The sequence below is a fragment of the Leiobunum rupestre genome, chromosome 3 (genome assembly GCF_980474605.1).
Source record: "Leiobunum rupestre chromosome 3, qqLeiRupe1.1.hap1, whole genome shotgun sequence".
NCBI lineage: Eukaryota > Metazoa > Arthropoda > Arachnida > Opiliones > Sclerosomatidae > Leiobunum > Leiobunum rupestre.
This window is the reverse complement of record NC_143386.1, coordinates 5,833,267-5,848,232: the sequence shown is the minus strand read 5'-3', so window position 1 is coordinate 5,848,232 and position 14,966 is coordinate 5,833,267. Positions and strand designations below refer to the sequence as shown.

The window sequence follows — 14,966 nt, the reverse complement described above, 5'->3', positions numbered from 1 at the left end:
TTCGCAGTGGCAGTCCGGCTTTACTTAAAATGAATTTCGCTTCTCCAGCAAGTTGAAAGGCTTTCTTTTCTTCATCCGACCTTTCTATGAGGTCATCAACGTGTAACGAATCTCTTAATAGCTCGTAAGCTTCTGGGTATGGATCTTTGAACTTTCCTATGTGATGACGGATAGTGGCTGCGAGTAGGTATGGACTAGCATTGATCCCGAATAGAACTCTCTTCATACGCAATACCACTGTCTCCATTTGGTTAGGATGTAGTTATCGGCCTTTGATCCAGAAAAATCTTGTTCCGTCTCGATCTTCGTTCGATAATCTAATTTGGAGAAATGCAGCTGCTTTTTCGACATCAACGGTGAACGCAAATTTGAACTTTCTGAACTCAATGAGAATTCCCAATAAATCAACGTTTAATGTGGGACCTTGATGAAGGAAGTCGTTCAGTGATGGAAATTCTGCGCCGTGAGACGACGCGTCGAAAACGACTCTAACTTTAGTCGTGGTTCTGTCTTCTCGCACGACTTCTCGGTGCGGCAGATAAAACTTTTTCCGAGGGGGCCTTTCGCTTTCAGAGTATTCCGTAATTCCGTCTTTCAAATACGACTCTATGACGTCGTTAAATTTCTCAAACAAAGCCGGGTCTCTTCGGAATTTTCGAATTTGGTTCTGAAATCTTTTGTCTGCTGCTAAGTAATTGTCAACTTCCACGACAATAGAGCGGACATCGATAATATTGATTAAACCCAAAAAAGGCCTTCAGAAACCACGCCGTATTCCGCTTGTTTCAAGTTAAAGGATGGCTGACATCCGAAAGCGTGGTTACGAAGGACTTGCCGCATTGCATGAACAACTTATTTACGGACATTGCAGGTTGTTCGGGTTCCATATTGTCAAAATAAGCATCTACGTAGGAGTCAACCTTATCGAACCAGAACACGTTTCTGGTTTTTCCGCGCTGGTGCTGGAACAAATAAAGTAACACGAGGTAAATGCCAACATCCCAGTCATCTCGAAATATGGGTCGTATTATCTTACACGCGATATACGATACCATGAACGTCTGCATTAGGAAAATTAAAATGACCGTAGAAAGTTTGAACTTTTTAGTATTACTCATCCGAACTATCACATCAAGAGCCACGGCGTCGTGCATGAACATTTTCGAAGTGAACGAAGATCAGCACCATTCCCCAAAACATTTTGAATTGAATTATCAGCCTTTTTCTATTTCAATTCAGCTTCTAGAATGTTTAATAACGAATCATTAACATCATCCGAAACAGTAGTTCCATTTTTTTTAATTTTTAGCGCACATTTTGGTTTTGGACGTTTTAATTTTTTTGGAGGTTTTATCCAATGGTACTCTTTTCCTTCAGCTGTGAAACAAGCTCTTCTTTAGTCAATTCCACTTTCTAACAAAACTTCACTGATTTTAATTTCTGTTTTCTGTGCTTCAGCATTCTCAAGCTTTCCCTTAATTTTTGGCATATAGAACAGCGCCTTCTATGGGTTTTCGTTACAAAGCAGTCCATTTTCATGTTGATAAGCATTCGATACCCAATTGAAATTGGAGGTTTTTACATTTTACTCACTTGTAATTTCAGATAATTTAGTATCCATATTCCAGGCACACACGTACAATTTTTCAAGCGATTGCCAAAAGGTACACAAATTTGTGGTGTTAAAAATCTTACCAAGTAGGTTAGGAAGGGCTTTATGCGATGTTACTGCGTTATTGAGCATCGTAAGTTGAAGATCATGATTATGAGTAATAGTTAAAATGATACCATTGGTTATTTTTTTTCTTGGATAACTACAGACCTTCACTGGTTAATGCTATAGCCCAGTTTCTGGAAGTGGCTGACTACTAAAGAAATGAGAAAAGTCAACGTTGAAGTTAGGCTTTTTGGAATAGTTATGATCACTGATATCAAAATTTTCATCTTCAGTGGAAGTCACATTTATTTAGGGAACCTCTGAATCCATTTCTTGTTCACGCGATATTTCTACTTCAGCCGCAACAAAATTCAGATCGAGTGGGGGAATCCCGTGATCCGTCGCACCTTTACTTACGTACTACCAGCCTACCAAAATAAAGGGGGAGAGATAGCTGCTCGGCGTTGCAATATATGGATCGGTCTAATGTGGTTTGGAAATTTTTTTAACGGCACTACAGTTTCGACTACTTTTATCGCTGCAGTAATTACTAGGGTCACCATAACATTTACACCCGAAATTTAAAAAAAAACCCATAATAGCGCTGTTGGGGCATAACGTATTTAATGTACTTTACCAAGGAAAATATAGTCCTTACGTCTAGCCCTTAGTTATTTTTTTAGACATCTTTAAGGTTTGTCAGTCGGATTGTTGTCATCTGTTAGTAGATAAATGGCTGATCTTGACTGGAAATTGTTGGCCACAATTGGACGGTTTGTCGCCCGTGTGTTTCCTTTTGTAAACAATTAAACCCCCCTTCCGGGCAGAATGGAGCGTCGGAAGGAGTTGTGCATCTGCTACCACATTCATCATGTTCATCGCCTTGGAGATATTTGAGGCGTTGTCAGCGCTGAAGCACGATATATGAAAATTAAATAAATATTACGAAAGATGGCTACCGCCTGAATTTTTTGGAGGATCGCGGATTCAGTAGGCGCCCGGGAAATGCGAAAACGCCAGCCAAAGCTTACGGAAATTGCAGTCCGCGTCAATAATTTGAGCGTGGACTCCGATGACCGATTGCTGGCATCGGCTTGACCAAATATCTAGCTTCAAATGAAGGTTTCCACCCTTCAATTTGCCTAAAATCGTCTGACATAAAACATGTATTGAAATCAGTAAAGCTGAAAACAAGCGGGCGAAGAAAAAATCAGTTATAATATAAGTATTCAAAAAGCTATCTACCATGATTTTTGGTTAAAGTTCTTCGTCGGTGTAAGACAAATATTGCATAATTATGACAATAACTGTCTTAATTTGTGGATAGTGACTTAAATTAGTTTCCTCAATTAACTTACGAGGAGACTACCCGAGGTGATAATCATCGATTTTTTTGAAACTAGGAGGGTATGTAGACCTTATGGTAACATGAAATTTCCCCAAGGGAAAAATTGCAATGGGCATTAGTTTTGCCATGGCAACCGAAAATGTTTTTGACAACACAGTGTGTATATTGTCCCATTGAAAATAACAATTGATCAATTTTTACATATTTTGATCAAATTGACCAAAATTCATCAAAATATCATAGATCAAAATTGACAAATGAAATGAATTTTATGATATTTTGATGAATTTTGGTCAATTTGATCAAAATATGTAAAAATTGATCAATTGTTATTTTCAATGGGACAATATACACACTGTGTTGTCAAAAACATTTTCGGTTGCCATGGCAAAACTAATGCCCATTGCAATTTTTCCCTTGGGGAAATTTCATGTTACCATAAGGTCTACATACCCACCTAGTTTCAACAAAATCGGCGATTATCACCTCGGGTAGTCTCCTCGTTAGTATATGGAGGTGCAACTACGATGATATTCTCAAAATTTAATAACATTATTTTATTTTCGGTAATTCGCAGCAACCACCCGTGACCTCGCACTCACGACGTCAGTCAGGTTGGCAGCTGGGCCATTCCACGTGAATTCACCCAATGATGTTAAAAAAAAATCAGCTAGGCTAATACCCAAGGCCCCACCTTAGGCCTAAGTCATCATGCGACTTTTGAAGCCCTTAATTTAGGTGGCCGGGTTACAATGCGTAAGAGGGTGGTGGAAAGCCCTGCATGCCACGAGATCGAGCCAACAGCTCCCTACACTAACTATTACCGTTAACCTAGACAAGTTACCATGTGTCAAGCGATTTTTTTTATTTTGCACACAGTTTGATCAGTATAAGAAACGACTAGTTCTGAGTTTTTAGCTAAAATTTCGTAGTAGTTATTGAAATACGCCCTTACAACCACTAGCCCCGGTTTTTCGTGTGGCGCGTTTACGTAATTAGCCCCCCTTTAATTAAAGTTGAATATCTTTCTATCTAACCATTAGAAATTAATGAAAAAATAGTTTCTAGGGTAAATTGGGGTGCAGAACGCAGTAGTAGTGTTAATTGTTTTGTAGATTGCAAAGGTTATGAGTTAAAGGTGAAAAAGTAGTAAGTTTTCAGGGGTAACGTACTAAACACTATAAGATGATGTGGAATTGTGATAAGCTGACATTTTAAGAAATACCAAGAGAGCTTACGAGCGAAGCTTTCCAGTGATAACTAAAAACATACACTTATCGGATTTTGACGTAATTTTCCTAAACAAATACCGATTTTAGATATTTTGAAAATTTGCAATTTATTTAAACACTAAGTTATTATTTTCATACTAATTGAAAAGTATTGAATGAAATAGTTATTTTAAATATTTATTGTGAACAATATAGAAATTACTGTTTATCAAGTTGAAATTTTAGAAAATTTAAATTAGTATTAAAACTAATTATGAAACCGTAAAAAATGGTTTACAAAACTATTACAACACTAGATGTAACCGTTTCTTATTCAAGTTTTGAGAGTAATGTTTTAATTAATTCCCAATCAATTTCTTTAAGTTTGAATTTTCTAGCTCTAGAACTAGAGGCAATAGAATCAGAAGCTTAACATACAATAGAGTTTAAAGGAACGTTTCAAATATCATCAATAAGAGGCCATGAGAGATTGTTTGTATTTTCATTTATTTTCATAAATTTTAGTAAGAAGTCATTTTCTTCTCTAAATGTTTCAAGTATTAAAGTAATATACCATGTTTTATCATACATTGTAGCAACATATTGTCCAATAGATATATTTGGAAATGATATTAAATTTTCAACATTAGACTCTTCGTGAGCTACTTTAACTCGATAACCAAATTCATCCTCAGATATCGGGTACATCATTATCTCGAAATTTACACAAATCTGTGGTGGCTTCTTATGCCAACAATTGTTGATGCTTTTGAAAGTCTAACGTCAATTGTTTCTATATGTTGTTTGACATCTTCTTTACTAACGTAAAAAATTTAATAGCAGAAATGTTTAATTCAGCCCACTCGTAGAACCGAATAGGCGTTGAAATTTCATTTTCTGTTGGATTCTGAAGCGATGCTCTTGAAACCAAATACTTTGCAGTTCCTCCGATTCTGTCACACGGACTTTTTCCATGACTAGTCGTGAAGAAATTCCATTCTGCAGTAACGCCGAAATCGAACTCGTGGTGGCAAAGATTTAAGAGGTTTTTACAATTTTTGTACTGTGACGCGGCTCCATCACTGAAGTAGTGAACATGTTTTAAGATTGGTAGAAAAGTAAGGAGGTACTTAATGAAAATATTCATGAAAGAATGCACTGACCCCGCTGGCGTAGGGCATTATGATGACGGACCTCCGGTGGTGTGGTTTCAATCTTACCGGTAGACCGGGCTATAAATCTGATGCATGACCCCGCACCATGGTCCATATCATTGCTAACAATGCAACAGCTTAAACAGTTCAGTTTTGTAATATGTTACGAACGGATGCAGAGTTGCTTGACTATTTTCCCAAAGAAAACTCTGGACAGCGTCTTGGACAATAAATTAATAGTTTTCTGCAAAGTCTAGAAGAGTCACAACGTAGTTTGCTGGTAATTCTTCTTTAAGTTTCCTTAGGTAAGAAGCCTGTGATTTGCTAATTAAATGATGTGGAATCGCTTTCTGCACACGCTCACCAAAATTCACGCTTTCTTTAATGTCAATTAGTTTGGTTCGTCCATCTACATGTATCCATAACTTATACGAAATTTCATCATCGTGGTCTACTTCGGCTTCTTCGAATAATACCATCAGATATTTCGAAAACAACTAATTTCCAGGACACTTTTCGCAACCATGAAGCATGCATTGTCGCGCATCGATGTTGCAAACTTGTTTAAAAATAAGCGCTTTATAATCAACTTTAACAGGTAAAGCGACAGTCATAAACTTTATATTTTGGTGAATTTCGCACAAGCATACATTATGGACTCCTTTGGACGAAACAGTTAAGCACCACTTTGGTCTAAGGCTACAAAACATGGAAAATCCAATTTTCAAGTCTGGGTGAATAGTTTTAAATTGTATATATATATCTCATATGTTGGGTAAAAGGAGCCTTTTTTGTTTTTGAATTTTAGTGCGATCCAGTCGAATCGTTACAAACTCTTTCTTACCAGGACACAATAATTCTCGATACATCATCTTCTTCATAAAATGAAGAAGCTTTAACTTGTACATCCATAGATAATTTATTACCACGTTTTTGATCTATGTCTGGCAAAATTCCGAACTCACTCCTAAGTGTACGGGCTTTTTTCGTCATGTGTTCGGATACATTGAACTCTTTGGATACTCTCGCTATCGACCACGATTTAGGGACTAAAGTGAGTAATTTTAACCTGTCTTTTGTACTGGAATTTCCAATTTTTTTGTTTAATTCTTTAATAAATGAATCAAAATCACTGGAACTAGTAGAACACGGGTCAGAAGCTTCTTCACTAATATTGGGCACTTTAAATACTTTGCTTTTAATACCACCCATAGTTTGCGTAACTTTACGTTTTCCATATTACTGTCGCTGATGTGACATTAATCCATGCAACTTTATAGGTGATGTTTCAAAAATTTGTAAGGACTCGTTCAAAGTCTCTAGCTCTATTAACTTTATCTCTTCTGGATTTGAAAGTGGTTGGCTTCCTTCTCCTAAGCTGTCCGTTATGTCGCAGAGCGACGAGTAGGATACTGTAGCTGGATTGGAAGTCTTTAGGGTAATAAATCTAGTGCAACAGTTTTTACAGAGTTTCTGACCTGGCTTTACTTTATTTTCCGCTGATTTGATTGATAATTAAACAATCTTCTGAAGAGTAGGACCATGTATTGGTTTTTTGTGCACTTGAAATGGATCACAACATTTTAATTGCAGTGATGAATATCTTGTAAGCATCACGCAATAATGGTGGTAACATAACGTTTTTATACAACCTTTGTCTATGTTTGACCTTACTGCCATGATTTAAAGATCTTCATCGTCAGTTTGAGACAAATCCAGTTTTCCTTGTTTAAACATTTATATGACAAATTTTGCATTGTTATGCAATTTATGAGCCTATGCAATAGACATTTAAAGAAATTGCAAATTTTCAAAATATCAAAAATCGGTATTTGTTTTGGAAAATTACGTCAAAATCCAATAAGTGTATGTTTTTTGGTATCATTGGAAAGCTTCGCTCGTAAGCTCTCTAGATATTTCTTAAAATGTCAACTTATCACATTTCCACATCATCTTATAGTGTTTAGTACGTTAGCCCTGAAAACACAAATATTTTCGCTTTTAACTCATAACCTTTGCTATCTACAAAACAATTAACACTACTACTACGTTTTGCACCCCAATTTACCCTAGAAACTATTTTTTCATTAATTTCTAATGGTTAGATAGAAAGATATTCAACTTTAATTCAAGGGGGGCTTATTACGTAAACGCGCCACACGAAAAACCGGGGCTAGTGGTTGTAAGGGCGTATTTCACTAACTACTACGAAATTTTAGCTAAAAACTCAGAACTAGTCGTTTCAAATACTGACCAAACTGTGTGCAAAATATTAAAAAAATCGCTTGACCCATGGTAACTTGGGTGAATTCACGTAGAATGGCCCAGTTCTTTTCGTGCTAATCATACCACAATTAATACAAATGTAAATGCGTGGTAAATTCGTCAATACCCAAAGCGGCACTCATAAACTTTTAATAAACCGTGTTTGGTCTGGAAATATACAGCTTTCGCATTCTACTTGGTCGTGGAAGAACCAGGCTAAACCTCCATAGCTTGCAAAATTACGCGAGTCAATTTATATTAACGAATTGAACAGCGCGTGCAACAATAATACTACTTATAACTGTCTTGACTGTATTACATTATTATATTTAGAGCTTTTAGAAAGACGTCACCCCGAGATTTTCGCAAGAAGATTTTTATAAACCCCTCAAGATTGAGTAAGGTAAAGAGAATTCCAAATTTTAAAGGAAATTTATATATTGTGAGGATCGCGAAATTACGATCCTGTTAAAATTAACAGGAATTGCAAAAGTCTCTGCACGAAGCCCTAGGAGCCTTGCATCTTGGCTGAGTTTCCTTGGATATCCTTGGGAATATTTTTGAATTTGTTTTTCAATGAAATATTTTATTATTGATAATTGTTGTTTTGAGGTATATTTTCTTAGTTTTTTTAAATTAAACTTTTATTTCTTGATTGGAGTAATATTTTATTGTGTTGTCAATCACTTACCAGGACCAGTTTCGGGGCCATGTAGCGAGTGTCTATAAAAGTTATTTTTATTGAACGCCTTTCTTCCAGGGGCTTCCCCTTTCGCTTTGTAAACAAGTGTAAAGTGTTATTTTTCAATAAAATTAATTATTATTTTACCAAAGTAAGCCTTATTTACTCCATTGAAAACGCAATTTTATTTTTAAAATTTTTATAAAATAAAATCAATACGGAGGATTTCACCTATGTTTTATATACAGTAGACGAAATGTAGATATCAATCTCGCATTTGCGGAAGAATTCTTACTCTCTAGGTGATAAGCTAGTTTTAAAAATTCCTCGAAATGAATTTAGACGAGGGAAGAGTTGCTCTTTGTTCGGTCCAGGGAACTAAAAAAAGGATTATCTCTCCAGGGGCCCTCTTCGCTCGGGTCCGCGCGACCGTCGAAAACTTTCATAGCCCAATTTTCGTTTCTACCCTCCAGCAGTTCATCCCCCTTTGGATGGTACACTTCTCGGTATCTCGGTTCCTGTATCTTCAAGACATGCTGTCCCCTTTTCAAAACCGGCCGATCCCCCCACCTTGCCTAACCTTGAAAGTAATTTTGAAAACTCCCGCAAAAATACGAGGTCGCCACTATGCAGAACGTAAATATGGAATCACTTTTTAGAAAACAAGTGAGGTCAATACCGATTTTTTTTTCGGTGATATAGTGCCTTTAAGCGAACCGCTCAGTGACAGTAATGAATAATAAACCTAAAAAGTAAAATTGAAACATGTACAGGACCAAAATGACATTTAAAAACATCAAAACTTCCGTTACTTTCAGAGAATACACCCCAAATCTTACTTTTGGAATTACAATTTCACTATATAAAATAAAACAGTAGGCGAACTATTTAGTGAGAGTAACGAATAATAAACCTAAAAAGTAAAATTGAAACATGTACAGGTCCAAAATGACATTTAAAAACAGCAAACCCTTCCGTTACTTTCAGAGAATACACCCCAAATATTACTTTTGGAATTACAATTTCACTATATAAAATAAAGCCTTAGGCGAACCGTTCAGTGAGAGTAATGAATAATAAACCTAAAAAGTAAATTTTAAACCTATACAGGTCCAAAATGACATTTAAAAACAGCGAACCTTCCGTTACCCTTACAAATATTTCACACAACCAATAAGCTACATAAGCATTCCATTTTTGAAGCCACTTATAGGCAACCAAGCACAACTAATTTTGTGGAGTTTTTTCGGGGAAAACTCAACAAAATTAGTTGTGCTTGGTTGCCTATAAGTTGGTTCAAAAATGGAATGTTCCTTGAAGTTTTAAACCAAAAATGAAACGTCTAAAAGTTACTATAAAATTGCCCACTCAAATCAGTTTCCAATAAATATTCTAAAAATTGCCTCCAAAGTAAGAGACAGTTTGAAATAAAAGGTCTAAAAGTTGCCATAAAATTGCCCAACTTAAGTTACCAATAAATGTTCTAAAAATTGTCTTGAAAATATTAGACAGTTTCACTGTTCAGCAGAAAGGAAGCTAAGCAAGATATTATATTATATTATAGAACTTACATAGAAGGACTACTTTGATTAACACGAAATAATGGATGAAATGTCACTAAATTGTTCAAAAGTTTCTATTTAATCTTCGTAAAATGGTCTTGAGACTGGCTGTAAAATATTTTCAAACATGGGGTAAAACAGGCCAACTACACTAACAATTGTAAGTTCCCACTAAACGTTTCTATATCTTTAAAGAATAGCTCAAAGTTCCTCCTATTATTATATTCATTGAACTTATTATTTTATTTATTAAAATATAGTAATGCAGAATTATTTTGTATTAAAATATCAATTATATTAATCATTTAAAATTTTAAACAAACTGATAAATACCTAAAGGGCTATATAAAAATAAAATTATTTTAAAACTGCAATTAATAATTTATTCATAATTAATGTTTTTAGCCATGAAATATTACTCTTATTTTAAATTTTAATTGATGTTTTTAGCCATGAAATATTACCATTATTTTAATTTTAAGTACAGAAGTAAGATTTTATTTTAAATTTTAATTAAAATACTTTTCAATTAAATTTTTTTAGCCATAAAGTATGTCTTTTTATTTTCAACTACCATGACAGTGAAAAACGTTTTACTATTTATGAACTAAATTAATTTGGAATTAAATTGAATGCTGTTATATCTTGTTAGATGGCAGCACTATAGACTATTTTTTTACTATAATTATTAAAAATTAATTAGGTTTAATATTTTGCTGGAAATATTAATTTGAAAGATACGGCACAATTCGAATATTAAATCAAAATATTATAAAACAATTATTGGCTATATAACTTGATAGTTTCCTTTAGACCTTTTCTCAAGGAAGGTGCAGACTTTCATTTTTTGTTTTCTTTGGCAAAGTGTTTGGCTCTTAAATATAGATTCTTTTACGCGCGTATTTCATGGGAGTCGCCAATACCGTGCTACACGCGAGAGAACGGGTTTTGGGGGAAAGAACTTTCCACGGTAGAGCTACGTGCAGTACGTCTATGGCAGCTGCCTGTGGAGCAAATCGTGGGAGGGTCCTTGATGGGGGGAAAGCCGCGCGTAAAAGAGTGTATAGCTGTAGTCCTTTACCTCTTAAGGTTAAAAAACTTTCCGTGAGCTTTGTTAAAATTTTTATTTTTAATTCGTCATTTTCTTTGAAACGTGATTTTGTTAATTAATTTTGCCAACATGTTTTGACTTCGTTATTACTTAATACAGTTTCTCTAGCCATTTGTTTCCCATTGACATTGTTTTCTATTAGGATTTGGATCCCGTAAAATTTCGAGGCAATTCCGTTAATTGCTAAAAACATTTCAAATGTATCATTTATCACATAAAGTAACCCACCTCTATTATTTTGGGTTACTCAGCCTGATATATCGAGGCTTGGTAATTCTACATTTAAATACTGTTTAATCTCTTCGTAGGATCCTTTCACAGCTGCAGCGTCTACAAATTCCACACTTTACTTTACGCTTCTTGATACAGATTTGATGGTCGCACCAGCTACATAATATAAGATTTGTTTATATTTTAATGTATTTGATGTAACTGTTAATATTTGGGGTTGCATTGTGGGTGGCGGTTGATCAATAGAATTTTCTTCCAATATTTCATTCTTGGCCATATGTACGTGAGCTAGATCCAGCAGATTCTTACGAAAGAAAGCAACACAATTTTTTTTATCATATTCTGACAGGCACAAAAACAGCTTTCAAGGAGTGGAAAAAGTTGGAATTTTTTTCAAAATGTTTAGTATTACTACCAGATTTGGGCATGCTAATGTAAAAGAGAGAGCGCGTGCACTCCCGCTTAAACTTTGGCATTCGCACTCATTCAAGCTCAGAGCACCCCCATCTCTGATAACCACCCAACTAAATATACAGTCAAACTACCATAAAGTTGGCTTCCATCCTTACAGCCCATTTAAAGCAAAAATATTGATAATCATGACATATTACCGTTGGAGATGTTGATGAAATATACGCAACTGTATCAAGAAGGACGCAATCATTCGACTGCAACTCTTGGGCTGGACCCCAAAATGATTTGCACGTTTTCACATATTGCGTCAATCCTTCTTCCCATCTAGGTGCTCTTCCATGCTTTCCAATTTTGATTAACTCGTTGATAATAATTATTTTGTTGGGATCTGCTTTTGCGGAAAACCCTAACGACTCAAGCTTCTCAAAACTATTACAGATTGTTTCTTTAAATCCATCAGTTGTGTACACTATTGTAAGAAAATTAATTGTCAGTAAATTTTGAGGCTAGTAGACTTGATTCTTATGACATGACATACGTAAAAGGTATCCAATGCTTTCTTCGTTACTTTCTTCTTATTACTTATTTCAGCTTGGTTTTTTTTATCACGCCTTTCACTAGAATCACAGATAGAAGTATCTAGGGATGCATAGGAACTATCACAGCAGTTAATCACATTATCTATATACTCAAATGTCTCCAAATCACAATGGTCTTGTGGCTTAATAAACCCTTCAGTCTCTAGAACTCCGTAGTGATTTGAGTCTTTATTTTGATTTTTATTATTAGTGGAAATCCTATAATATAAGAAAATTTATTACAAAATTTTTAGTCAGCACATTCACTCCTAAAAGGAAAAACTACCCTTACAAAATATTTCTATAGGTTTTCTATGAAATCTTATAGAAACGTATAGAGGGCCTATAGATTTCTATGTCCTATAGAGTGCTCTATAAATATTTCTAAAGCAAATACACTAATTTTTTCTATAGAAATTATATGGATTGATTTCTATGGTGTTTTCTACAATAATTATATCAAAATATACCAGTTATTTCTATAGAAATTATATTGATTGATTTCTATGGTGTTTTCTACAATAGTTATATCAAAATACACCAGTTATTTTTATAGAAATAATATGGATTGATTTCTATGGTGTTTTCTACATTTATTATATCAAATTATACCAGTTATTTCTATAGAAATTAAATGGATTGATTTCTATGGTGTTTTCTACAATAGTTATTTCAAAATATACCAGTTATTTCTATAGAAATTGTTGGTTATTTGAATTCTCCAGATTAATTTGCCAAATGGAAGTATCAATTAGCACCAAAGTTAAAGCTCAAAATTATTATGGTCAATTTGAAAAACACCCCAAATATGTTGTTTTAGTTCACCCAAAGGGTTTATATTTGCAAAATTGATTTATAAAGGACATCGCACTTCTTCTATGGGATTTGGCTTTCGACCGATTTTTTTCAAATTGAAACATGTTGTTGGGCTTGATCAAAGGAGCAAAATTGTCCATTGCAATTTTTTCCTAGCTCCTATAGTTTGGCCAGTAGCAGCGGTCAAAAGTGGAAGAAACTTACGTCGTTAGTGTAGTCTATTTGTTAAAAGAAGTCTTGGCCCATCGCTTAGCGCTCTATGTTTGCGCGTCGCTAGTTCGGGCTCACTATCAATAGAGGTCTCTTGCTGAAATTCCGGGTGCTTCCCAAAACCGAGCGTCGTACTTGGTTTCGTTCTGTTCGTACGACGTTCTGATCGCACGATGAACCTAGGAATGAACGAACTCAGTAGATAAATAGTTAAGTATTGAGTCTTAACTGTCGTGTGACCGTGACTTTAACCGAGTATGTGCTGCATCGATAAATAGGTGTTTGGTCTGTTGTTGAGTGACCTATGAGCGAGTGTTGAATGTGGGATTCAACGAAATGGTTAATCATATATATTCTGTTTTCTTTAGTATTTATTCTAAAATAAAATATTGATTAATAAATAATTCCACGTACGAAAATTCATCGAATAATAAGTTGCGAGAAAAGAAATAATGAAGTAGAGGTGTAAACATCTTGGCAAGAAAGCTCTATTGATAGTGAGCCCGGACTAGCGACGCGCGAGCGTAGAGCGCTAACCGATGGGCCGTGACTCCTTTTAACAAATAGACTATACTAAGTTTTGTCCACTTTTGACCGCTGATACTGGACAAACTATAAGAGCTAGGGAAAAATGGCACGAGACAATTTTGCTCCTTTGATCAAGCTTAGCTACATATTTCATTTTGAAAAAAATCTGTCGAAAGCCAAATCCCATAGAAGAAGTGCGATGTCCTTTCAACGAATTAATGGAAACTCTAAATGGGGAATGATAAAAGTGGTTCACTTTGGTGTACTATAGTTATTTCAGTGTGAAAAACACCCCAATATGGGTTTGAATTCACCCGAAGGGCTAAGATTTGCCAAATATAAGTATAAATCGGCACCAGGGAGTGAAAACTCTCAACATTTTTATGGTTAATTTAAGTGACTAACTTTGATGTACTACAGATATTTAAATTTGAAAAATATAAAATATCCTAGGTTTTCCATAAAACTATCCTAGGTTATCTATAAAAATATCCTAGGTTTTCTATAAAAATATCCTAGGTTTTCTATAAAAATATCCTAGGTTTTCTATAAAAATATTATAGGTTTTCTTTAAAAATTTCCTAGGTTTTCTATAAAGATATCCTAGGTTTTCTATAAAATATCCTAGGTTTTCTATAAAATATCCTAGGTTTTCTATAAAAATATCCTAGGTTTTCTATAAAAATATCCTAGGTTTTCTATAAAATATCCTAGGTTTTCTATAAAAATATCCTAGGTTTTCTATAAAAATATCCTAGGTTTTCTATAAAAATATCCTAGGTTTTCTATAAAAATATCCTAGGTTTTCTATACAAATAAATTAGTTTTTCTATAAAAATATCCTAGGTTTTCTATAACAATATCCTAGGTTTTCTATAAAACCATCCCTGTACTTTCTGTAAAAAAACTCGTGTTTCCGCTCACTTTCTATAAAAATCACCGGTTTTTTCAGTATAGTAATTATTCTAGCTCTATAGAAAAATGACCCAAATTTCTATAGAAATTATATAAACTATTCCGAATGTAATTCTATAGAATTTCCATGGATCTTTTGGTAAGGGTATAGTTTTAATACTCCTTTAGTAAGGTTAGTCAAGAGTCAAGGCTTAACAATATCTGGAAGATTTATTTTAAATAATATTTGGTCTAATTAATAATGATAACAAACTTTTATGAATACTAACCTTTCTCGGTACTTG

At 34.5% G+C, this 14,966-nt stretch overlaps 1 protein-coding gene across 1 annotated transcript; it reads right to left on the bottom strand.

Moving 5' to 3' along the window:
• Window positions 1-262: 262 nt before the first annotated feature.
• On the bottom strand, window positions 263-1,621 carry LOC149949219 (uncharacterized). The gene is made up of 2 exons (XM_090169390.1): window positions 1,594-1,621; window positions 263-702 (listed from the first exon to the last, which is right to left on the bottom strand). Exons 1-2 carry the CDS (start codon window positions 1,619-1,621, stop codon window positions 263-265), a joined length of 468 nt encoding a protein of 155 aa, XP_090025516.1.
• Between the last annotated feature and the right edge of the window lie 13,345 nt (window positions 1,622-14,966).